General features: G+C 40.8%; 1 protein-coding gene across 2 annotated transcripts in view; it reads right to left on the bottom strand.

Moving 5' to 3' along the window:
• The window catches only part of LOC119719938 (choline transporter-like protein 2), a 54610-nt gene that overhangs the window by 3908 nt on the left and 23535 nt on the right, over nucleotides 1-27167 (bottom strand). For both annotated transcript variants that reach the window (XM_038189423.1, XM_038189422.1), the window contains 18 exons: nucleotides 21010-21058; nucleotides 20207-20280; nucleotides 19601-19682; nucleotides 17051-17141; nucleotides 14776-14922; nucleotides 14309-14381; nucleotides 12768-12903; nucleotides 11702-11785; nucleotides 10195-10307; nucleotides 9135-9257; nucleotides 7959-8058; nucleotides 7688-7780; nucleotides 6828-6921; nucleotides 5058-5299; nucleotides 4035-4129; nucleotides 3820-3923; nucleotides 2566-2639; nucleotides 1521-1686 (listed from right to left, as the gene is read on the bottom strand). In XM_038189423.1, coding sequence (XP_038045351.1) covers nucleotides 1521-1686; nucleotides 2566-2639; nucleotides 3820-3923; nucleotides 4035-4129; nucleotides 5058-5299; nucleotides 6828-6921; nucleotides 7688-7780; nucleotides 7959-8058; nucleotides 9135-9257; nucleotides 10195-10307; nucleotides 11702-11785; nucleotides 12768-12903; nucleotides 14309-14381; nucleotides 14776-14922; nucleotides 17051-17141; nucleotides 19601-19682; nucleotides 20207-20280; nucleotides 21010-21058 — 1940 coding nt within the window. The remainder of the gene's footprint in view (nucleotides 1-1520; nucleotides 1687-2565; nucleotides 2640-3819; nucleotides 3924-4034; nucleotides 4130-5057; nucleotides 5300-6827; nucleotides 6922-7687; nucleotides 7781-7958; nucleotides 8059-9134; nucleotides 9258-10194; nucleotides 10308-11701; nucleotides 11786-12767; nucleotides 12904-14308; nucleotides 14382-14775; nucleotides 14923-17050; nucleotides 17142-19600; nucleotides 19683-20206; nucleotides 20281-21009; nucleotides 21059-27167) is intronic.

The following is a 27167-nucleotide window of genomic DNA, read 5'->3' as shown; positions in this document are numbered from 1 at the left end:
TGGTACCAGGCTCTTGCAGGCACGCTCAGATGGTCCGGTATCCAGACTATAGACTAATCCGGCGACAGCCATTTTCTGAGATGGTACCAGGCTCTTGCAGGCACGCTCAGATGGTCTGGTATCCAGACTATAGACTAATCCGGCGACAGCCATTTTCTGAGATGGTACCAGGCTCTTGCAGGCACGCTCAGATGGTCCGGTATCCAGACTATAGACTAATCCGGCGACAGCCATTTTCTGAGATGGTACCAGGCTCTTGCAGGCACGCTCAGATGGTCCGGTATCCAGACTATAGACTAATCCGGCGACAGCCATTTTCTGAGATGGCACCTGGCTCTTGGAGGCGCGCTCAGATGGTCCGGTATCCAGACTATAGACTAATCCGGCGACAGCCATTTTCTGAGATGGCACCTGGCTCTTGCAGGCACGCTCAGATGGTCCGGTATCCAGACTATAGACTAATCCGGCGACAGCCATTTTCTGAGATGGCACCTGGCTCTTGGAGGCGCGCTCAGATGGTCCGGTATCCAGACTATAGACTAATCCGGCGACAGCCATTTTCTGAGATGGCACCTGGCTCTTGCAGGCACGCTCAGATGGTCCGGTATCCAGACTATAGACTAATCCGGCGACAGCCATTTTCTGAGATGGTACCAGGCTCTTGCAGGCACGCTCAGATGGTCCGGTATCCAGACTATAGACTAATCCGGCGACAGCCATTTTCTGAGATGGCACCTGGCTCTTGCAGGCATGCTCAGATGGTCCGGTATCCAGACTATAGACTAATCCGGCGACAGCCATTTTCTGAGATGGTACCAGGCTCTTGCAGGCACGCTCAGATGGTCCGGTATCCAGACTATAGACTAATCCGGCGACAGCCATTTTCTGAGATGGTACCAGGCTCTTGCAGGCACGCTCAGATGGTCCGGTATCCAGACTATAGACTAATCCGGCGACAGCCATTTTCTGAGATGGCACCTGGCTCTTGGAGGCGCGCTCAGATGGTCCGGTATCCAGACTATAGACTAATCCGGCGACAGCCACTTTCTGAGATGGTACCAGGCTCTTGCATGCACGCTCAGATGGTCCGGTATCCAGACTATAGACTAATCCGGCGACAGCCATTTTCTGAGATGGCACCTGGCTCTTGGAGGCGCGCTCAGATGGTCCGGTATCCAGACTATAGACTAATCCGGCGACAGCCATTTTCTGAGATGGCACCTGGCTCTTGGAGGCGCGCTCAGATGGTCCGGTATCCAGACTATAGACTAATCCGGCGACAGCCATTTTCTGAGATGGCACCTGGCTCTTGGAGGCGCGCTCAGGTAGTCTGCACACACTCCGAGCTCCTTCAACCAATAGGGTCACCACGATGCACCTCGTCTTTAAGAATGCGTGCGGCACGCATGCAGACACGTGCCACTTCAAAAACGGGCTTCTAATTTTGTCTACCAGATTATAGTGTATGCAGAGATATACCCAATGGTTTGGAAGAAAACTGACAAGGTTTTAAGACTTACAAAGATGGGGACCCAGTAGTAGTTGAGAGTAGGGACGGTGATGTAAGCGGACACCCAGGTGATCTGATTGGTGAAGTAGAAGAAGGAGGTGACGGCCACCGCGCCGACGATGAACAGCTCACCCAGGAAGATCAGGAAATCAGTCAGCTTGTTGATGACCGCAACTCTGCAATGAGATGTCAAAAACATGATTATACTTATGGAAATAACTTCAGCTTTAACAAGGCTGTAGAAGTCACTAAAAGGCTAAAAAGTAAAGTCATATGAGCCAATGGCCCATCAGACCAGCGTTTATCTCAGTTTTTGGGGGGCATGAACCACTTGAGAATACAGTTACTATAATGAAAATCGTGGGATCCACAGAAAGTGTTCGTAATAACAATCGTTCGGTATAGCGATTTTGAACCGCCGGTACCCTCTTTGTCCAAAAGTGAACCGGCATTTCTCACATCCCGCGGCCGCAGAAGGAGTCGTCAGGAAACTTTAGCAACGGGTGGTTTTCCCTTTTATTCCTTGGGGAAATAATAGCCGTCTATCGCTCTTCACCATTCAAACACGATGTAACTATTGGTCGTTTGATGTTCGGGAATAAAAGTGGACCAAATAGTGTTTAATACATGTACAACTGGTAGATTTTTTGATAATCTGTTGACTTTTTTTTAACAACGATGTTCAGTACGTTTTGTACATTAAAACCGGGAGCCAAGGATGATGTTCGGTATAGCCGAATGTTCGGTATAGCGGTGTTCCGTATAGCGTCGTTCCACTGTATTTCTTTTCCCCCGGGCAGCTATACTCTCCACCTAAAACCGGTACCCATTTATACCCCTGGGTGGAGAGAGGCAAGTGGGCGTGAAGTGGCTTGCCCAAGGACACAACATATGACCAGCAGCTGGATGGGAACCCTTAACCCTCTGATCAGGAGTCACAAACCCTAACCACTAGGCCACGGTCCCCCTGCTTAAGCTTAAGACAGATCCAGATTGAAGCCACAAAAATAAACACTGTGAATTTTCAAAGAAAAGACTTTCCACCGAGGACTCACCTGACAATATTCCTGAGTAGTAGGAAGAAGGCGTTCTTTGCCGATGTGCAGAAATTCTCTCCGTAAACGGCAATCTGTAGATGATATAAAAAAAATAATGTCATGTCTTCATGCACCAAAGGAAACAAATTGGGCCTAGAAGAACAATGTAACACCTACTCTCTCTCTTCTTTAAAGGGAATGTACAACATTTGCTTTTGCTGTAATTTTCAGAAATAAATGGATTTGGAGGAAAAGTATGTCAAAGCAAATATTGTTACACTGACTTGTTTCACATTTTGGTGTTCGTAGATGCTGGAAAAACCAAGAAAACCAATCATGTTCTTGTAGTCTGATTCCCAGACCCACTTAAGATGAAACGAAGCAATTAATAGACTTTGGGGAATTGTAAGGTCAGAGAATCAGTCTAGCTGGCTTCCCCCTCACAGGTGTGTAACCAATTGCAAAAAAATGTGGAATAACTCAATATGAAAAATTAGGAGCAGTTTTTGAAAAAAGCCGGTTTTCTACAATGCTGGTCAGCCGACCAGCGTTGGATATTGATACAAAAATACCACTTTACTTTAAAATGTCAGCACACCAGGAGCCATGATTGTATGGGATGCTTCAGACTGTCATTCCCTAACAGTCCAGTAAAGAATTTCATGGTTATTTGATCATTTTGTTTTTTTGATGTTTGTAAATGTTGTATCTTCTCTTTAAAAACTTAAAAATGGCTAAACCATGTTGTACATACGATAAGGTTGCTTCCCCGTGCTCTTCAACAAAGCCAATTTGTTTTCTTAAGACATTTTTCAACTTGTATGTTTTATTCCAACCCAAAACTCATTTTTTTTTCTTTGTTGGGCATCTGCAACCCTCTGAAAAACAGTTTTATTTTAGGCACAAACAGATGTGCTTTGCAAACTGAGAGGCTCCCAATCAGTATATTATCAGTTTTGTTTTTTGGGCGGGAACCAGCATGAACGGCGAGAACAGAATTATTGTCGGGCCGCAAGTAATTCAAAATTTTATAAAGTAATAATTCAATAATTAAACATGGCCCAATTTGAATCCAGTCAATGTCTCATTCCAAAGTAAATATCTTTTGTATTGCTAAAAAAAATAGCAATTTAGGAAAGGAATCTAAAATTTCGGATAAAACGAAATAAACAGCACGGGGAATCAACTTTTTGACCCTAGCATCAGAGTTTATCAAGGCATTTCCACTGCGTTGTTTCTGAACTATCACCAAAAAAACGAGACTTTTTTTACCAAGATGTAAGCGTTCTTGTTCAGGAATCGCATGAATTTCTCCAGGCACCAGAAGCAGCACTTGAGGCACTTCAGCACATATTTCACCACTTGATTCTCTTTGCCTAGAAAAATAAAAAATATTCACGTCTTGTCAATCTTATTCTCCAACGATATTTTTTAATATTTCGCAGTTAAAACTATTGATAACATCAACGTTTTGACGTGGTACATACCTTTCAGTTTAGCTTCCACGTATTCCAGCATCGTGCGTATGATCTGGATGAGGGCTATGATGAGAGAACCAAAGGCTATGGAGCCAAGATGATATCTGGTGAGAACGAAGAACAAAAAGAAAATCAACAAAAACAGGAAAGAAAAATAATCTGAACAAAATCGGAAGGTGTTTCCTTTTTAGACCCAACTAAAAAATTTCAAAAATTATATTGTACATGTTTTTTTCTTACAGATATTGTGTATTAAAGGCAGGGTAGATCATTTGCAGCGATCAAAAGCCTAACTGGTGAAATTATTGTCGAAAAGCTTACTTGGTTTGAAGATAGCAAAGGCACTAAACTCCCAGTGAAATTATTTATTTCTGGCATGCTGTCATTTTGAAGAAAACAATAAAAAGAAGGCCATTGCCAAAGATGTGTCAATTGACGCATTTTTGGGAATCTCCGTTAGTGGTTGGTTTGTAATTCGGCAAATTCGTGAATGGGTGGGCGAAAGCGTTGACACGACACACGCGCGCACCAGTTGCTATTATTTGTCATTTGAGTGACATTAGGTAGCTGCAATCAGCTGAATGAGAACGTGTCCAGAACGCTGATTTTGGGCGCAATTCAAAATGTTACTAGGTAAACTTTTGAGTTGAAATCAAGATCCAAGATTATTGTTTCTTCGGAATATACGGCATTCACTGAGCTAAAAGTTCATCAGGTTAGTTGTTAAGCACCCTTCTTTAGATTTGAGCACTTATGTTGCTTTGAATGAAAACAATGCACAAATGATCTACTCTACCTTTAAATTATGTTGCAGGGGATGGGGATTGGGTTGGGATGGGATTTGTGGAGGGGGTGAGATTAGGGTAGTCAGTTGGGGAAGGGGATGGGTATAATGGGGAGCTGGGTGGGGGCTGGGGGTGGGAATGGGGGAGGGGAGGGTGGGGTGGATTTGTTACCTGATGGGTGATTAGGTTAGGGGAGAGTGTAGGGGGGGAGGGGCACTAGGGGCTTGGGTAGAGGTAGATTCGTTACCTGATGGCCCGGTAGAAGGACTTGAAGAGAGGGAATGCTGGGATATCCTGGGGCTTGGTGAAGGCCCAGTAGTACGAGGCGAAGGCCCCGGCCAGCGTGACCTGACCCAGCGCGATGGCAAAGTTGACCAGCCAGAACAGACCGAAGAGGTTGTAGATCTGGAGGTAGAGGACGTAGTCCTTCAGGGCGTAGGATTGGAAGGTGCAGACGGCCGTGGTGTTGGGGTAGTCCGTCGCAAATGTCTACGATGAGAGATAGAAATGTATAAATTGCCTGAAATGTATTCAATTCAATTCCTTATTGAGTCCTGTTTTGGAACCATAGGACCTCAAGGATTCGGACATTGGGCCCTGCCCTCTGCGCCTGTTGACAACAGCATGTGTTCCTGGGCAAGATGCTTTACTACAATTGCATCTCTCCATCCAGGAGTTTAAATGAAAAGCTGTAAGGGTTATATATACAGCAGAGATGCCACCAGTATATCAATAAAAAGCCTGAAACACTACTAAAAAACCTGAAACTACCCTTACCCCCTTTCAAGAATGTGTTTTCTGGATGCTTCAGACCAAATCCAGCTCTTTTAATTTGTCACATTTTTTGGAAAAAACCTGAATTCAGGTTAAAACCTGAAAAGTGGCATCTCTGATACAGGGCGAGTAAAAAAAATGAAACCCAAATGTTGGGACTATTGTTTTAGTGAAGTTCTGCATGTAGCACTTTCAAAATCTAGGATATGAAAGCCCAATTCATAAGCTTTCTTTTAGTACAAAAATCATTCAAATCACTCATGTTCTTTTTAAGTTACGGATTTTAAACGCAACCACCGTTTTAAAGTTCTGTCCACAGATCACAAAAATGGTGCGTGTTCTTTCAGCAAAATGAAAACAATTCACACACATGCCTATACGATTTGTTTCAGTTTTGCTGAAAAACATGTACCTTAATTTTGTGATCTGTGGACAGAATTTTAAAACGGTGGTTGTGTTTAAATTTTTGTAACTTGAAAATTACATGTGTGATTTGAATGATTCTTGTACTAACAGAAAGCTTATGAATTGGGCTCATATCCTAGATTTTGAAAATGCTACATGCAAAACTTCACTAAAACAATAGTCTCAACATTTGGGTTTGGGTTTTTTATTTACTCACCCTACACAGTATGTCCCAAAAATGTGTCCGTCCAAAAACTACAAAACCATAAAGTTATCGTGCAGATAAAGTCCTAATCCTTGGCCTAAACCCATGAGTTTCATTTATTTTCCCACACGCCTCACTGCACAATGGTCAACTGATCACAACAAGATTTTTGGACACTGTGACCAAGTTCCTTGCCTTTTTCAATTTCAGTGCTGTGTTATGTAAGCTGTGTGAAATCCTGCATGTTGTGAAAAGGGCTGCGGTTGGGATTGGAATCATTTGCCTGGCTATCATGTCATTATGACAAGACCTCAGTTTCATGCTCAAGGGCAAATGATTCCAATCCCTAAACCACATCAGCACAATCACAAATTGTCAAAACTTACTTCGTGTTTTTTTTAGTTATTTCAAAAATATTTAAACGAACATTTCTTGGGACATACTGCAGAGACCACATTGTGCCGATCTCCAGTTGTTGACTGGTCTCATAGCCTGATGAACAGGGGTAACAATTATGAAGCGATTTGAGACTTCGGTAAAAAGTGCCATACAAGCACCATGTTATTATTCTATGAGTCGATCCAAACAGAGCACTGAAGCTCAGGAAGATCGACCGACGTTTCAGTGACTTACGGTGTGATCACAGGTGTCATTGTCCGCCGGTGCCACGGTGTCATTGTCATCCATGGAGACCGTGTAAGTGGCCTGATGTGATGTTGCCAGGAAGCTGTGTTAATGGATCGGTCAAGGAACACACACGCTACTCTAAATTCCAAATGTTAAAACACTACCATGGATCTACTTTGCTCTTTATTTCCATTATTAAAACCAGTTAATGCCGTTAATGGTTAATTTCATTAACCAGTTAATGCCGCAGGACGTGTAAACCGTTTTGGCAAAGTATATTCGCAGGGGCAGGTGACGGGTTAAATCGTTAAGTTTTCCTCGAGTCTCCAGCGATGGACGTGTATACACGTCAGTGGTTCCCGTTGGTTTTGAACACACCGTGTTTTGATCTTGAACTTGGCCTCCGATCACAGCCTTTTGTCGTAGCAAATATGGCTCCGTGATAGGGCATTTTTGCAAAATATGAAGTTACGATGAAAACTATCTTACAAATGTGTACAAATGACTCTCAAGAGTGAGTATTTGTGTGTTTGACTTGATTTTAACATTTTGCTGACACAAATATTGTCTTTTTTAAAAATAGTGCATTTTGGCCAAAATCACGGCAGCAAGTGGTTACAGAAACACAGGGTTTGTGAGATTGTTTCTGCATTCAATATAGGACATTGAACAATAGAGGACAATAGGGTCCCCAATTCCCGAAGGTCTCCAATTTGGATTCGCGTACAAAACATATGGGAGGTCTTCCTAAAAAGTTAAAGTACAAACAAAAGAGGGACAATAGGTTGTCACTGATTGCAGGCCAATACACACTTGTGTGGGTTTGTGCAGATTTCAATGAAAATGCAGAAATAAAAAAAGGATACACAGCAATGGTGGCCCAGATGGCGAAGAACCCAAACTGCAGGATGTATGGAAATATCGGCCATATTAGGGTGGACATCATCTTGCCGACGGCCCTGAAGCAAAGTCAGAAATAAGTTGACAAATTAGAGATGGGTTTCGTACTTTTACAACAAAATAATTTAATCAAATGGTTTGCATTTCCGTCAGGGGTGGGGTGAAGGGGGTGGGGGTGAAAGGAGGGGGATTGGGTGGAGCAGGGTGTGGGGGAGAGGGTTGGGGAGGGGGACCTACCTACTGCCCTCTTTGATAAGAGAGATGGCAACGCGGATGCGATTGCAGAGACACAGCGTCGTCAGCAGCAGAATGACCAGCAGGACTGCCAGGATGATGCCTGCAATAAAACATATGAAAAGGTATTCTTAAAAAATGGAAAGATAATAAATCATTATTCATAAATACCTAAGACGGTTTACCCATTCCTATTGGTTGAGAGCCCGTCACGTGGCCGCAGAACGGATGATAAAGATATGGCTAGCTGGTCTTAAACAATTTTCCAGTGTCACATGAAATTTGGACTCCTCAAAATCCAGTGCCTCTTATTGTTTTCTTGGTTGAACATTCACAATCCCCACATAGGCATGCGCAATACTACCAGTGAGTCAGAATTGTATTGTCCTAAATTCACGACGCAACGCCCCAGGTGCATTCTGCGCGACATCGCGCAATACGCTCCATAAAAGGAGTTGTTTCACCTTACTCGTCAACTGGACACTCCATTATTTAGCTAGAGGGGTGTTTCAAAAAAAGGTGTTTTTTTTGGACCGAAAAGTTTAGATTTTTTTTACCGAAAAACGTGAAGTGAACTTGTTGAACAAAATTGGGTGCTGATAATTACCTGAGCCGAAATCAGCACCAAGACTCCAAACGGTCTTAAACAGAGTGATCTAAACTTCCCAAGCACACATTTATTCCCTTAATATTATGCTCTTCAACTGTGCCAGCCTCACAATTTTAAAAAAGTAAGAAGATCATCCGGTCCGTAATTTCAACAGATAAAGAAGTCCACATAGTAACTCATTGCCCCTCCTTCCCGACTCAAATTTCCCACCAATAGAGAAATTCAGCCTTCGAATCCAAATTATTTTCTGTTAACCAGTTCGAGTCAGATGGCGTGTATTACACACAAAGGTTTTGTGGTATTTGGAACGGATGACGGATAAACATGCAGGGAGCGAGGCTAGAAATATTTGTCAGCGACCCGCTCGCAGCAAGCGAGGCCGGAAATATGAGTGTGCTGCCCGAGGGTGATGGCTTCAACCCGCCTGGCTTGAGATCGAGTGAAAAGTAATCCTGTGCCTCGTTCCGTTCTTGTCAAAATAATCCCGGCGTGAATTGGTAAAGAGTGTGTACGTTTGACCATAAGGCTTACCCTCGTTGTTCTATGTGGCAGCTAGTATCTCAACTTACCGATGATCAGCCACGTTTGCTGCAGTCGCAGGTAGCTGGAGAGGTCCGTGGTGAACGTGATGGCTGCGTCTGCGCCGTCCATTCCCGCCAAGCTGGTATATTGCTGCCAACAGGAATACAAACCTGCAAAAAAAACCAAAAAACACAAAGCATGAATAAAAGACGTCTAATACACTCTAAATGATACCAAAAGATAATTTTTTTAACAAAGAAAATTCGAGGGATATAAAAGGGAAAGAGATGTGCTATAAAATGTGTTTGGTCCACAAAAAGTTTCCTTGTGGAAAATCCCGAGCGTGGTGCGTTGATAAATAAACAACAAATATATATCGATAACGACCTGAAATAATTTGCTACATGCAGTTACAGAATTTGAGTGGTTTATTGTCATGTTTTAGGTAAGAACAGTGTTGTAGTACTCGCACTCGAGTACTACTCGAGTACTTTTTTTAGAGTACTCGTACTCGTACTCGAATGTCAAAGTACTTGTACTCGAAATGACGGTACTCATACTCGGGCAGCAAAGTACTCGTACTCGACATGTCGGAATTGTAGTTAATCATCAAAGTACTCGTACTCGAATAGCAGTACTCGAGAAAAAAAAAGTATAGCTTGACTTTTAATACCACGGCCTTATTTTATCGATACTTTCAGTTTGAAATGGTTGATTAGCTTGTGGAGAAATCAAAAGTTTCCTGATTTTCCTCTGTGCACATCCGGACAAATACATTTAACAGCTAGCCAAGAGTGGGTCTGTATATCGGTCTGACTGGGCCTGGGCCAATTACGCACAATAAACCATTTGCTGTATGGCTGTTTTTGGAAATGAAAGTACTCGTACTCATACTCAGAATACAAGTACTTGTACTCGTACTCGGAAGTACAAGAACTCGTTCTCGGAGACCTGTACTTGTACTCGAAAGTACTCGTACTTCTACTTGGTAACCTAAGTACTCGGTAGTACTCGGTACTCGGAAAAAAAAGTGCACAACTACTGGGTAAGAATATGAAATCTGAACATTTTGATGCTTGGGGACTACAAAATACACCATCAACTTACCCAGACCGAGAAGGACATGAAGTCCTAGCAGGGTCAGCCAGATGATGATACCTGCCAGCCAGCGCATCAAGATGATAAACAGAAGAGACAGCAGCATGGCAATGCCTAGACCACTACAAGACAAACAGGCAGAGTTCAAATAATTTAACATCAATCAATGGATCGCCAAGAGCTAAGAGCTCGGAACTGCTTCTCATGGACATATACTGTTGATGCGGACTATCCTGAAAATGTTCAGGTGTTTTTAATTTGCGAGAAGGGGGATGGGTATGCCATCTGACACCTTCGCTCATGACGAATATGGATATCCACCCTTTATCGCTATTTCCAATAGTTTGCTTTATATAACCGACATACAGATCCTTGTCATATGATTGGTGGAACTCACATCACGTGGCATTCGTTATTTCTCCCATTCATGCCGCGGCTCAAAAAGTACTATCCGCCCATGGGGAATGGGAAATACTATTCAACAGTTAGGATCATGACGCGGTATTTGTGTGCAAATGCATGCTGGTGTGCGCGTTCAGCGTTGCGCGTAGCGCGTACGGTTCCAAAGAGCCAGCGTTACAGCGTTGGGTTCAAACATTTTCGTGAAGGGGTGGTTTGGAAGACAGAAATACATTTTCTTCCAGGTTTGTATTGAAAAAAGTTCAAATATATCAAATGACAAGGATCTATATGTCAGTTATATAAAACAAATATTGAGTGGCTTTAAATTGTGAAATGGGAGGAATATTATCGCTCGGTAAAATCTGGACTTTCCCAGTTCACTTGGCTTCGCCTCGTGAAATGGAAAAGTCCAGATTTTACCTTGCGATAATATTCCTCCCATTCCACGCTGAGCCACTCAATATTTGTATACTATTTTCTTTGACTTAATGTAAAGGGCCCATGTAATTTTTCGAAACGTATCCCTTGAAACGTATTTGTGTTCCATTAACTTCATATTGCCATTTCAAAGACATATTTAGCACCTTTTTGGTTTATATGCTTATACAAATTTCCATATTTATGAGCAAAACTGTGATGTCATTCCACGCAGAAATTCAGTTATATTTTCAAGAAGCAGAATTTTGGGTTTACAATTTGAAGAGAAAAAATCCGATCTAAATAGTGTGTTCCTAAAGTGGCATTACAGCAACAGTGCCCTCAGTTGTCTAGAAAAGCATGAAACATTTTAAATGTTTCAAAAAGTGCACTTTGCAAATTTAAATTTACCAAAAAAAAGAAAAAGTCGCATACTTTTTACACAATGAAGAGGAATGGATATTTGCTACAAATATGATCCAGTGTTAAATTCATTTCATGAACCCTTTTAAATGTTTATTTAACAGTGGCTTGAGTGGACTTTGCTCAAAAGAGCATCCATGAAGGTTTGCGTGACGAAGAATCGTTTGGTATACTTCTTGTTTCAAACAGGGTGCTCTTCTGAAGAGAAGTGTTCTCCTGAAGAATTTCCAGAAGAAATCTTGTTCAATTTGAAACTGAAAATTGACGTACTCACCCAACAATGAGGTACCAGGAGGCGACCACGTCTTCAAAGAGGACCTCCACCAGGGATGTGAAGGTCAGGATCAGGCTGGCCGCACTGCAGAAAACAACAAGTATAACATCAAAAACCCGAAACTATTTTCAGGTATTTTTTTTTAAATCAAGAATTCCAGGATCTGTATAAACAGATGGCTGGGTTTCTAGCTGACGCTTTTGCACTGACAAGAACAAACCTGTCATTTGCCTTTGAAAAAGATCTTGTTAAGATCGAAATATCGATCAGGCCTCATATTTTGTCGATTTGTATATTTCAGGTCAATCCAGTCAGTGAGCAGTTTGTAGCAAGTTAATTCATTTTCAAGAACAAAACTTGTGAGTTTACAAGAACAATATACAAAGTTTCTACATCAAGTTGGCGCTTGCGCGAAGACAGGAACAAAAATTATATGTAATACAATCAAGCTAAATGAGTCGATTGTCGACCCTGGTCAATTTTTTTTTTTTTTACAGATTTCAAAGGAACAGAATCTCAGCATTACTGCTGTGAAAACCGCACGCTGATGCCATCTTTAGTTCAAAAATTATGGAGGTCGGAACACCGAGAGATGTGATGAAGTGATGTGATGAAGTGATGCGATGAAGTGGCCCTATTTTGGCCTGAATCTCCAAATAAGAATTCCTGACAAACGACTCATTTAGCTTGATCGCAACAAATACTTCCGTAGTGAATACGTTATCCTAATGCAGTTGCACTATTAATGAGATGACGTCAGTTTATATAGATAGTACTCGCACCAAATACATTATGGTTATCCTACACATGTGCTTCCACCTGTTCCACTGTGCAATTAATTACTTCCTTAGTTCGTAGCATCAATGACTGTTCAGGTACACATCGTGATTCATCGCTTGTTACAGTAATTGAAGGCAAATTTTGTCAATTAGAACAGCAAATAGAATGCAGAGTCCAAATAAAATGGATTGAGATACTCCCGGAGTTCAAAAAAATAAATCCTGGAGTTAAAAAAAAAATTGGCGGACAAGAAACTATTGGAAGAAGACTTTTTTTTCTGTCTTACTTTGAGAAAAGTTCTTGAGCGGTGGAGCTGTTGAAGGACTCTCCGTTGGACGAGGTGATGGTGTCTTCGGACGAGAAAGCGCTGGCGACGTCGCTGGCCGAATCGACGAGGAATGACGGCAGACAGCGGGACGCATCTGCAAAAAAGAATAGTAAATTATCAGTCACTTTGGTTCTCAAATTTGTTTGGTTCCTTCACCGACAGGCATGGTCGGCATCGTCCGAGAGGAAAACTTCGCAAGCTTACTCGGCTGGCATTTGAACCCACAACCTTCTGTTTCCTAGCGCAGTTTTACTACTCAAACACCGCGATATACACAAATATTACGCACTTGGACTCCGTTCACAAGTACCTCCTCAAAGAGAGAGTTGGGGGCGACCACCAGGAGAGAAATTCAAACGCATTGCCGATGATGCCTGACGCTCACGCGAAGACGCTACGGCTTTCTGCAAATTCAGAATATAATGAGGCATGCGTACTTCTCACCTTACACGCGCAAAGCCAGTACGCGCGCTCGGTGTGCCCTGTCCACTAGGCTATCGAATACAGTCACTGCTGCTCCGGTAGTCAAGGGGCTAGACGTTGTTGTGGTTTGATAAGCGATAACCCACAGCCGTGATAACCCGACGCCGCAAGAGGGCATTATCATGACCAACCAATATCTCCCACGGATTTGTCAGTACCAACGTCTAGGGAATCTCCTAAAATCTCCCTCCGCGGTATGGTCCATTTTCAGTCTCAAACATACTATCTGTATCTGTATCTGTATCAGTTGCTCCAGCTAAACGGTAGAATCCGCATCCCGCTAGAGTTGGGGCGGCTGTGCTGGAGCTAGTTGACTTGGGTTTTGGTTCCCTCCCCGATGACGTGGTCTACTAAGGCTTGTTTAAACTGGTTTACTGGTTTAAGTCGGGTATGGTGATGATAGTGTTTGGCAGGTCGTTCCAGATGGGGATCGTTGATGGGTAGAAACTGGTGCTATAGAGCTTGGATTTAGCGTTGGGTCGGTGGTATGAAAACTGATGCGAGCTCCTAAGGGTTTTTGTTTTGGGCCTAAGGTCGTGTTTGACTTCAACGAGGTTGCGAGAGATCTTGTACATCATGATTAGTCTTGCAATGGAGCGACGTGTTTCTAGTAGAGCCCAACCAAGCTGGTTCAACATATCTGTGACACTGGTAAGCCTGGTGAAGTTGTTACATATACACACAACAAAAAGAGCTCACCAGTGAAGTTACACAAAGGTCTTGCTGCATCATTTAGAGTACTGGAAATAAATTTTAAGAGTTTGCTTCGGAACTACTGTGAATTGTTTGAATTGCGCGCTGCAGATATTAGGCCAAACAGGTGCGCACGCATTACACAATCGATAGGAATTAGCCTAGGCGTTGCTGCTGACAAGTCCGTGGGCGATATTGGTTGGTTGTGATAGCGCCCTTTCGCGGCGGCGAGTTATGGCCTCTCAAACCATAACAATGTCTAGCCCCCGGCTTTGAGCGCACACACGTCACTTAATGATTTCTACAAGAATAAACACACTCACATTCTGTGCTTTTCAGGTAGTAGGACGCACATTTCTGATCGTTGAAAATTGCCGCCAGTCCATCTGTGCCTTGCTGCAAGATAAAAGAAAGGAAACAGTTGCATTAAAGGCATTTAAGATCATTTGTTTTTCATGCATTTTGTTTGTTTCCAATAATAACACCACTCAACATCTAAAGAAGAATGTTCAAAACCCAACCTGTTGAAGTTTCAGCTCAAATATTACACTTTTTGTGAAAACTGTGAAAAACCATGCATCTTTTTGATAAGATTTCGTCTACAGTAATCTTATTTCCCAAAATCAGTCAATTGACTGATCCTTGGAAATCACCAAAATTGTTCTATTTCTTCTATAAATGACAGCAAGCCAGACGGAATAATTTCCCAAGGTATTTAGTACCAGTACAATGTTTAATCCAAGTAAGCTTTTTATTTTTTTTCCCTAGAAATTTGGGAACCACAACTTACGTAAGACCCCGTAAGGTACTCTGTCTGGGGGTTGAAGTCGTAGTCGCAGATAAACTTGTCCCATTCCACAAACGCTGGCAACAGCGCGCCCACAAATAGCTGCGTGTACGGAGCGAAAGTCTCATTGGGACATGCGGAAACGCAAATCTGAAAAGCAAGGGACATTGACAAGTTTAATATTGCATCAAAATAAAAGCGGGACTGTTCCGTTCCTCAAAATATGACTAAGTCTAAGGACCTTCGTCAAATGGTTAAAAACTTTTGTGCAAATATGTAAGTTAGCTTTTCTTTTCAGATCACAATTAAACTCATCCAAGAGATATGTCACATTGTGCTACCGTAAATCTTTATCTTATAAAGTTAGCTTTTGTTTTGGAATCCATTTTCAACCAATGTCATATGTTCAACAGAAAATTGTTAGAATTCAGTGGTAGGAAAACAAATCTCCTGTATAAATGTGGATATTTCAATCAAATTTGGTCAAAAACATTAACACAAATGTTTCAATTTCCCAAACACATTTTGTGATCAAGTGAAAAACCATTCCTCATCAATAGATCAATAGATACAAAAAATTGGCCTAGTTGTCATCACAAAATGAGCTTAAAATACAACTTTTTAAGAATTGAGATATTTTTATTTCTGGATTTTGCGGAACAAGAGCTTTGCAACGGTATATACCGTAATTTTCGGAATATAAGCCGCGTGGCGTATAAGCCGCAGCACGCAAAAATCTGCAAATTGAGATTTGAAGTCGGCGTATAAGCCGCATCGGCGTATAAGCCGCACCAACGGCAGCGGTTTCAATTTTGTAAGGCCTCCAAATTCTAGCCAAAATGCTCTGAACCAGTTCCATTTACACTACAGAAGCTATAAAAAGGGCCACAAAAGTTGTATCAAATCATTTACAATCGATACTCTCACAAACAAATGTGGAAATCGATGATGAGAAGTAAAACACCGGGAATTGCTGCCGGCTGCCCCGTCCGGTCCCCGGCCGTAAAAGTTAATACATCGCCCGGTGCGGCAGCCTGCACCGCGCCGGCCTAATATGACAACATTTTCCTGCAGCACGTGAGAGAGTATGCAACCCACCGTGATTTTCCCCCATTGCGTGTGTTGTCTGACTGGAGCGCTACGTACAAATCTTACTTTGTGGCAACAGATGCTGATTTGTTTTGTCCTAAAAATATACAGGTCCGTTTTTATCTCAAAACTTATCAAATTTTTGTGATAACTAACGAGCAGTATTCAAGTTTCGATCGTAACTTTCTTCGAAAATAGTCAAAACGATGCTGCCATTTTCCTGGACGAATCCATTAAATTTGTAAGGGGTGATAGAGTCCCTGTTTTGAGGTTTACATCGTTTCTTGAATACATTTCAAGTACAAAAATTATATTGTGACGTTGAACAACTGATTATCGAATAAAGAAATGTTTCGGACACCATAAAAAGTATTAGTCGTCTTTTTTCTTTTTTTAAACAGCGGAAATGTTGGTAACTATTGTTTCCAAGATAGTACACCCCTATATTACCTCAAATGGTGTGGTCCGCTGGGGAAAGCATGCAGCAGCACTAGAATCACGTACGGCTTGTTGCAAGCGTCGATATGCGATCGAAGACAGCTTTCACCGTACTTTTAGCCGCTCGGCACCTTACGTGGCACGTGGTTTCGGTTCGTTAATGACTGTCTTAATTGATAATTCATTTCAGCAACATATTTCTTCTTATACCAGTACATTAAATACACATGTGAATTTCATTTTTATTCTTCAAGGCTCGGCGTATAAGCCGCCCTGTGTATAAGCCGCAGTAAACATTTTTATGGGCAAAATCAACGTATAAGCCGCGGCTTATATTCCGAAAATTACGGTAATAATAAGGGTACCGAGTTCAATAATGGAAATACAGACGGCCAACATAGTTGAAGTTGAAAGCTAAGTTTTGAGAAAATGATATTAAAAATCCTGCTGTTGCAGTGAATCAACAGTCAACAGATAAATCTGGATAAAACAAGGTTATAAAGATGTCTGATAGAAAGACAAAAATTGGAGAAAGGTTCGACAGGACGCACAGATTAAGTAGGTTTTAATACCTGAAAACAACAATAAAATTGACCACCCCTATAATTTTTGGCTGTGCCAACTATATCGTAAAAAACAGCACTTTCTGTTTTTAAGCACTTTTATGGCGACAGCTAGCTAGTCATTTCGTAGTGACAGCTAGCTAGTCACATATGAAGTTCTCAAAAGTGTCAACACGTGTGCAGCGTACCTGTGTCGTCGGGCACTTGAACTCTAGTAGAGTAGTGTACGGTGAGGCGACGCAGGACAAGAGATCAAAGAACATCAGATAAGGCTTATCTCTGTGGATTGGAAAATAACAGACAGTGGGGGTGTGAAATGCGGATTACAATGTTTGATGAGTCTATTGTTGGGGAATATTTGTTAAACAGATGTTATCAAATTGAAGAAAAAAAAAACTGTCATCGAATTTTGTGTGTGTATAATTATGTGTGACATGCAGTGAGTGTGTGTGGATTACATAGGATCTTACATGTAGCTTTTTTATTAGGTTGGGTGTTTTTTTAAAGATATAGTCCATCATTTGTAATTTGAGCATTTTGTTCGTTTGAAGCAACAAAAGTGTTCAAAATGTAATGAAGCATACTGAACAACTACTCTGATGAAATTTCAGCTCAGCTTCAGCTGTATATTCTGAGAAAAACAGTATTCTAGGATCTCAAATTCAAATCAAAAGTTGCTGAATCATGTTTTGAATTGTTTTGAATTGCAACTATACGGGATGTCGCGCACTGATCTGACGAATTTTAGCAACCACGCGCATGTGTGCGTTGTGCCAATGCATGCGCGCGCTTCGCCGAATAACAAAACGAACTACTAAATTTAATTTTCCTACGGTGCGTCTTAATTAAGATGCACCGTTGGGAAGGCCTTCTTTCGTTGATTACTTCAAAATGACAGCATGCCGGAAAGAATAATTTTACAGGGAGTTTAGTCCCCTTACTATCTTTCAACCAAGTATGTTTTTCAACAATAATTACGCCAGTTACTTTTTGGATGGCTGCAAAAGATGGACTATAGCTTTAAGCAAGCAACAAAAGTGCTTAAAATATTAGGTACCGGTACGATGCATAACAAAAATGTTGAGGGTTTTAGCTCATTGGCTACTAATACTATACATTTTGGGGAAAAAAAACATAAAAAGCATGCATAATCGTTTTTGGTTCTTATTAGATTATGTTGCTAGCGCACGTAAAAAAGTGTGCCTGCAGGCACACTATTTTAAAAACCACCTTCAATGACTGTTTTCTTTCAATCAAAACCATTTCTGGTAGAAAAAATGCGCAGTTTTCCAAACAAAATTTGTTGTATATTCAGGAGAGATTTGAACCAATTCAGTAATTTGCATGCTTACAAAGTTCTGCGAAAATGTATGTTGTCTAATTTAATTGACATGAATGTACCAGTATTACCAATGAAAACTTTAAGAACCGGTGTCAAATAAAAATCGGACTCGTATGAAAATCGGACTCTTTTTCCCTTTTATTGGTTAAACCCTCTCACGTGACCGGTCCCTTTCCTAATTATCTATGCATGAGCATGCGCAATACCACCAATGAGTCTGTATTTCATAAAACCTAAAGTCATGCTACACCGGTACACGTCAGCACAAATTGTTAATGTTATCCAGCCAATTTCATGAGGGTTTGCGTACGTGCACAAACCTTCGCTGCACACAGGTGTTCCGTTTATTCCATTATTGATTGATATTGTCAAATATGTATTTCAGTGAATACATTGTATGTCCGTCCAATTAACTGCTTCCTTTGTGTTTGTTATTGATCTGGGCGTCTGAAAAAGCACAAAAGAATTCAAGACAGATGGAATAAATGTATGCCCACGCAGTGTAGTATTCAGAACCAAAGTATGTTGTACAATGTCTGCCATCTGTGCACCGTTGTTTCTGGGCAATTTCAGCGTTATCATCAATGTACAATGTTGTGTCCATGACAGAGCCAATTAACCATGATGACTAATTAACTAGGGCCCATATAAGGCCCAAAAAATAATAGTTCTGTTGCGTTGACAGCCCCTAAATTATTTTTACAAAAAATGAGGGGGAAAAAAACGACAAGTATCAATTATTACCTTTTATACACTTGACTACACACAGACACCTCAACATGATCGTACACACAAAAAATTGCCCCCCCCCCCCAAAAAAAAAGAATTCCCTACCTACCTACCCTATTTTAAATGGCATGTAATAATCAGAAGCAGATTTTTTTTGGGGGGGGGATTCAAATTTTGGGATTCTAGATGCTCTGTCGTGCGATCTAAGGCAATTTCTGACCATTTTGACTATTTTTTTTAGGAAAAGATGGTGGTGTACGCAGTGCCTGCCTTAATTGCGACGTCACTTAAAAAAAAAAATATTGGGTTCGTTTTTTTTGGGGGGGGGGGGGCCTGGGGGGGGGGGCCCGGGGGCCATGGCCCCATTGGCCCCCCTGGATCCACCCTAGTACCTGATTTTATCAACATCCACAAAATTTGTTTGATGCCGCCAAATCTCTGTAACTTTTGGCACGCATCCAATCTCCGAGTCTTTTTTCGATGACTTAAACATTCAAGAACTCTGTAGTTATCAATATCCTACACTGGTCTCCCAACGTTAAAATCTAGGAATTTTATTTTTAATTCGTGACCTAATAATGCAAGACAGTCATTCCAGCGATTTCACAATCCCTAACAGCTGGTTTTTGATGACATGTATGATTCGCATAAGATATGTTGCACTTACTTGACGGCCTCCGAAACCCCACAGATCTGCCCTCTGGAATCCGTCGGATAGACCAACGATAATGGGTCCCCATCTCTGTAGGCTGTTGAAATAAAAATAAAATTCAGAAAAAGTTTAACAAAGAAATTGACTGTAGCAGGGTTTGAACCTGCGACCTCCGGATTGCCGTTCCAGTGCTCGACCAACTGGGCTATCCAGCCCTATATTTTGTGATTCGCAGTATTGCTAATCAGACACATCGGGGAGTGTGGCCTAGTGACGGTTCGTGACTCACGATGAGAGGGTCAGGGGCTCAAATCCAGCTGCTGCTCACATGTTAGTGTCCATGGGCAAGCCACTTCACCCCACTTGCCCCTCTCCACCCAGGAGTACAAATGGGTACCGGCCGTTAGCTGGGCAGTAACCTGCGATGGACTGGCATCCCATCCAGGGGGAATAGAAATACTCTCAGCTGTTTCATGCCAAGGAAACCGGAGATAAACGCCGGCCCGATGGGCCATATTGGCTTGTGACAGACTTTACTTTTAATCAGAGATAGATATAGGAATCTAACAATTTTAAGGGAAAGAGACGCTAGGGTTTTACAATTTCTTGTGTTATACTCACCAAAATAACCCACCACTCCCATGCCGACCAAGAAAGCGATGAATAACAGACAGCAGATGACATCTGTACAGCTCCTGTAGATAAAAAAATTAAGTCCCAAGAAATAATTTTTATGTGTGAAGCAGAGCTTGCAAAATGAACCCTTTTTAACCAGCTCGCGCTGGATGACGTGTATGTACACGCAAAGGTTTGCGGTAATCTGAACGGATGACGGATAAACACGCAGGAAGCGAGGCCGAAAATATCTGTCAGCGACCCACTCGCAGCGAGCGAGGCTGGAAATGAGTGTGCTGCCCGAGGGTGATGGCTTCAACCCGCCTGGCTTGAGATCGAGTGAAAATTAATCCCGCGCCTCGTTCCGTTCTCATCAAAATAACCCTGGCGCGAACTGGTTAAGTTAAACTTGATCAGCACACTTCAAATATTTAAATACGCTGTATTCAAGTCCAAGTTAGATTAATCAAAAGTGATGCGATCAAGCTAAATGAGTCGTTTGTCGACCCTGGTCAATTGTTGTTTTATTTACAAATTTGAAAAGAGCACAATCTCAGCATTACTGCTGTGAAAACAGTATGCTGGTAGATCTGTAGTTCAAAAATTATGGAAGTCGGATCACCAAGAAATGTGATGAAGTGATGTGATGAAGTGGTCGGCCTGAATTACCAAATGAAAATTCCCGACAAACGACTCATTTAGCCTGATCGCATCACAAATACTAAATTATTTCAACTTGCACAGCCCTAATGTTTTGTGCTTTACAGTATTAATACCGGTATTTGAGATTCTTTGGCTATATACTTTACCTGTTTCCGATGGGTCCCTTGAATGTTGGATCATATTTCTTGGGTGTTCCTGTAGAAAAAGTAAAAATGAATGAATAAAAATCATTGGTGCCTGAGATTCACTGGATTAATATTGTGAAAACCCGACCCGAAATCAAACCCAACCCGTCCCAAAACTGACTTCTGGTCAGGTCTGTTTTTCCATCATTTCAGTCGGGTCAGTTTTTGGTTTTGCTTTTTTTCGATTTTCGGGTCGGTTTTAAAAGCCATCTTGTGAAAAACCTGAAATAAACCAAAAGAAAAAAATAAAACAGTTCGGATGTTCACACGGTGTAATGTACATGTATTATTGCAGAGTTATTGTGTCCAGTACGACCAACGTCAACCCACCGCGCAAAATGTGCAAGTTGTTTGCAGTCTCTTTATCACGCACAGTCTATGACGTGCTTGAATTTTTGAGTCAACATTATTATTATTATTATTATTATTTATTTAGCCATTCTCATAACATTATAAAGAAAGGCAAGGAACAGCAAAAGTACAAGTACTGTGGTCCGAGGACCTGCTGCACCGTTATGAGTCAAGTACATGTGTAGGTTCCACAGAGTCTTCTCCGGTACCAGAGTTTGATTCTTTTACTAAAGAGACAACAATTTTCACGCGACGCGGAAAAATTCAGGCACAAAAAGCAAACACAGCTGCCCAAGCCAGATATTGGGGGCTTTTTTGGATCTGTTTGGTTTTGGATCGATTTGGGTCAGTTTTTGCTTGATTTTTGTCACATCAGGTTGGATTTGGGGAATTCAGATCAGTTTCGATTTGGATTCTGTTTATATCTATAATGTTTCGGGTCAGTCTGGCCTGGTCGAGTCGCCCTGATGCACAATATTACACTGGATGTTACTCATGCATTTCCAAATATCAGTCTAACTGAAACAGAGGGTTTTGCTTAACCTGGTTCCAATGTTGTCATTTATGCATCAGCATTTCATCATGATCGACTTGTAATTGCATTTTTATGGAGGAGCAATGTGAAAAGTAAACAAGCCACAATTAAGCAGCTTTGCTCAGAACAAATATAGCTTCCACAAACAGTCAGCCTGATTACATTATATTAATTTTGCTCACCATTTGTTTTTTAATCAAGAACATTCAAAATATTAAGCATCCCCCATTTTCATTTTAACCAAAAAGTTACGTGTATGTGAATATACCTTGAACCTATTACAAAATAAATTAGTCTAAAACCAATTTTCATTGTATTCATATTTTTATATTCCAATGTACACATGCCACAGGCAAAACTGATAGATAATTGTGCTGCCCATTACAATGGTAATTATGTTCATCTCAAAATGCCACTTTAAGATTCAAGATTTTGTTCACATCCTGAAGAAGAGCAGTTTAACTGTCTCGAAACGTCGATTAAATCCATTCCAGCCAGCAATGCATTGGTTCTGTGTCACCCTCTTTATTTTGCTATAGTTTTATTCAATAAACCATGAGAAGATGCACAATAAATGTACAATTTAATTTGCGCCGGGGTGATGTAAATTGAATATTGGGTTTACCGTTTTGCCCTTCACCATCGGTGAAGAGGCAAAATCTAAACCTGAATTTAAATTATTAATTATTCAAACTGATAAAAGGGGCGGGGTATGTAAATTATGTTTGTTTGTTTATTCGTTTGTTTGTTGTTGTTTTTTGGTCCTAAACTGAATGTATGATAAAGTTTGCATAATATGCCTAAATGCTTTTCCTGTACATTTGTACATGTATGTACAGTGAATATGTGTAGAACTTTTGTAAATTCTTTTTAAGGACAGGAAATTTGTGAGCCAAGTGCACATCAGAGAAGTTCAACACAAAGACAATTTTTGTGTGGAAAAAAAGAACACAATATTTCCCTCATGGATTCCCTAATGCATGGAACATGAGCATGTCTACAGCATTACAATGCACATCTACCAGTGCATTGAGTGTTTGCGAGCGCTGATGCGCAAACACAATACACTCCATGTATTGACCACTGGTACACGAGAGCAGTGACCAGCTCAACAGTTTACCTCCGTTTGTCTGTTGCTAAGCAACCGTGCCACCTGACAATGGCGCTCGAGCAGGAACCGACACAGCCGAGAATGCGTTCTGCATAGAAATCCACCGCGTAAATGAATGGTTCCTGACAACAGCAGTAAATACGAGCTACAATTGCCAGGCAGACAATGCAAACATTTCAAAGGATCAAGAATAATTTTCTGCCTGGTTCTAGAAAATTGGTTTCATGACGTGGATAGTTTAAACCATTTTATTCTTTGGAGGCTTTATTTTTCAGATATTTTTGGAATTTGTTTCAGAAATTTCTCGGAAAAAAAAAATTGTTGAGAATTTCATAGAAATTGTGACAACTTGAGAAAATGCAAAATGCAAAAAAAGAAATTGAGTAGGCCCTATCTTTTGTTTAACTACAACAAATTAAAACTCAAGAACTAAGGGCTAAACATACCAGGATACAAATTCCCCAACCATAGGCATGGCTGCCAACTTTGAGTAAGAGCTGAGAGTGAGAGTTTGGCGATGGAGTTTAATCAGAACTAATCATATGCTAAATGCGAGCACTGTGCGAAGCACGATGCCCTAACGGCGTGGGTTCGGGGACCGCGCTGATCGGCCCAGAAAAATATTCGATTCTAGACGCTCTGTGGTGCGATCTGAGGCAATTTCTGACCTCTTTAACCAATTTGTCTGAGCAAAAGATCATCATTAAAACATCAGTTTCGAGTTTTGTTTAGTTATTTTTGCGCGAAATCCCGAGTGCGCGTGAGAGCACGAGAACAACCTGAAATGCGTGAGTTTCACGCTCATCAATGCGTGGGAGTTGGCAGTCCTGCATAGGACACGCATTTGCTCAATCTGAGGCAATTTCTGACCTCTTTAACCAATTTTTCTGAGCAAAAGATCATCATTAAAACATCAGTTTCGAGTTTTGTTTAGTTATTTTTGCGCAAAATCCCGAGTGCGCGTGAGAGCACGAGAACAACCTGAAATGCGTGAGTTTCACGCTCATCAATGCGTGAGAGTTAGCAGCGCCGCATAGGACACACATTTGTTCATCACCTTTGTTACAAATGAAAATGAAAACTGCTGCAGGCATTTATGAATAATATACATCTCTGCATTTTTGAGAACAGTATGCATTCGTAAAATTTACAGCGTGTACAAACAAGTACTTATGTTGGTAAATAATATGACAATATGAATCTTGTTGTATTTTCAATGCCTTTTTTTGTTTTAAAATTATAATAAGGGAATAAATATGTGCTTGGCTGGTCTTAAACACACGTGTACGTTTAAAACCAGCTTGGGGCCTGGACGCAGATAATCGCCAGAGCCAATTGTTTTTACCATTGTTTTTAGAACTGATTTAACGTTCTTTCTCTTGCAAAAATTTCCTTACATCTTGTTGAAATAACACAAATATCACTAAATATTCTGGACTTTTTGGAAATGATCTCATGGATTCAAGAAATTCTCTTAGATTTTACATTCTCTGATTCTTTTCCATAGGCCAAGTAAAAAAACAAAACAGTTGATCGTCCAGGGGTTTTTTTTCAAAAAGAGGAGGATGAGGGCCTCTTTATTACATATTTCTATTTTTTTTTCCAATATGGCATCCAAGTATTTCAATCGAAATGACCGCCAACTTCTGTTCAGCTTTTAATTAGCTATCGAGCAATAGTAAATACATTGTAGAGTCAAAATATTCATGTTAACATGTTCTATGTATTTTATAAAAGCGAAATACAAAAAAAAGTTAGCTTTTTGAGGTGAAAAAAAAACGAAAGGATGCGGCTTCCAAAAAGTATGCGGGCGGGGACAATCAACTTGCTTTTTTTTCTTTACTTGGCCTTAATTGGACTAACAATTAGCACTGAAGGCCCTGACATAAACAGGTCATTATTATGTGCCTCAATACGCCACTAATTATCCCTTCACCCAAAGGTAACATGAAAGGCTGTTAAGTATTAATTATAACAATTAATCTTCAAGGTTTCACAAAAGCAAAATGAACTGTGTCAGTCAAACACCATTCCCCCCCCCCCCCATCCCCTTTGTTTGGAAAAACTGCCAATCTTCAAAAATTTACCAACTGTTAATTACATTGTACCTCAATTTCATTTTTAAATGTTGAACGACCAGAACTTGTGCCTTCCACAAAAACTCTGTCCTTACATAATAATTTGCAGGTTTTTTTTTTTTTAATGCAAATGTCTGGCTTTTGCCAAACTTGCAGCGTGACAAATATTAGCGTTTAAAAAAATTCTGTTTTACCACAAGTTTGACAAATGTCCAACAAAAGCAAATCACAAATGATTTTACCAGTGGTTCATTAAAGGATAGGCCTATAAATAATATTTTGGTTACTTTTTTAATTTCTTTTTTTATTGATTTTTTTTTTTTTTGGGGGGGGGACTTATTTTACAACCTCGTTAACCAGAGGTAGGTGTTCAGACCTACTACTTTAAAAGGATGTTTCAAATAACCAATCTACAGTATCACGGCAGAATCGCCTTAGAATTGCGTCAACGAAGCTCGTGAAATATTGTTCAATTACATACAAATAAACGCAGAAGGCATAAAATCTAAGACAAACAAAACTTCAAGTGTACAAAAACTCCATCGGGTTGTCTAAAGGGGCCTGGCTAACTCGCAAACGGCAATCTAGGTCCATTCTGCAACCATTTGCATATATTTATTGTATTGTTTGAGTTATATGAGATGGATGAAATCTTATAGGTAAAGGGACAAACTGTTCTCCCTTTTTTCCGTAATTTGTAATTATGAAAGCTAATTTGTATTTTGACAGCTGCTCGCAGCTTACTGACAGGCATTTTTTTGTTGCGTCAAGGAAGTATCCATTAGTTTCTAATCTACGCAGTGAAGGACTTTAATGATGGTTGCTAGGGCAACCCGCATCACCAGCGCTGATTACCAAAATACATGTATAACGGGAAATTTGTGGAATGCAGGCATCGGGTAGGCAGATTGCTTATCGAAAGAAAAAGGAAGTCCTGCAGTGTGAATTGATGAATGGTTCAGTTGACGCGGCGCAGTATTTTTTAGTCCTTTTCTTCCTATTATTATTAGCATAACAATAAATTTACCCAAAACTGGAAGAGAATGCATCACCAAAGAACTGAGCGGCTACAGGAATGACTCAATATCCCAAATGCAAAACATAGTTAAAAACTACAGGTACTGTTGTAGACAAGTTAAGGCCCAAAAAAAGTCTTCGGTTTCTGGTACGCGCACGCATCGCCGTAGCCATGCGCATCGGCAAAGTGAAAAAGTTTTTTTTCCAATGAAAGATGTTGTCTCAAAACCGCCAAACTCACTGGTTTGACTGGAATCCTGCTGCTGCACAATTTTAAGGTGTTTTTAGATCGGGTTACAATCGAGTGTAAGCTTTATGTGGCCTCTCTGGACTCCCATTATTGCACTAAGTTTAGTCGGGGGAAAGATTTCCGTATACGAAGTTCACTAATTTTCCTCTGTATTGACTAACAAGCCCCCAGATAGCAATTTCATGTCATCAAAGTCAATTTGAGCAGTGAGAAAATACAAGCATTTTCTTAGAAAACACTTAGAATTTTTCAGTCCAATCTCATAGGGTTTGTACACAGGGTGTTGAGTTAACTTCGTATACATGGAAATCTTTCCTTAGTCGGGCACCATTTGCAGTCATCAGCCGACATTTGAAGAAAAAGCCGCGTCGCTGCTCCACTTTTGGGGCAAGCTCCATGCCAGAATCCAGAGACTTTTTTGGGGGGGGGGGGGAGGGCCTAACAAAACGTTGTTTGGAAAAATTAAACCATTTCCAAAGAAATTTAGTCATGATGTTTTGAAACAATTGTTTTTTAAATCACTAGAGCAAATTCAATATTTCTACTGCTTTTGATGTGACAAATTGTGTGTCAAAGTTGTACATGTTTACAACAACTTGTACACCACCTATGTTGTGTGAATTGTATCTCAAGGAAAAATTATTTATAGTTTCATCAAATTAGAGGTAATGAAATGACAAAACAGAAGCTGCATTTAATTAATTAAAACTTGTGTAATAATTTCTCTAGTGTGATTTGCAAACACAGTTGTACAGTTTACCGATTGCTGAGTGGTAA

The sequence above is a fragment of the Patiria miniata genome, unplaced genomic scaffold, assembly GCF_015706575.1.
Source record: "Patiria miniata isolate m_02_andy unplaced genomic scaffold, ASM1570657v1 HiC_scaffold_9, whole genome shotgun sequence".
Classification (NCBI taxonomy): Eukaryota; Metazoa; Echinodermata; class Asteroidea; order Valvatida; family Asterinidae; genus Patiria; species Patiria miniata.
Note: the sequence above shows the minus strand (reverse complement) of the source record. Positions and strands in the feature narration are given on the sequence as shown.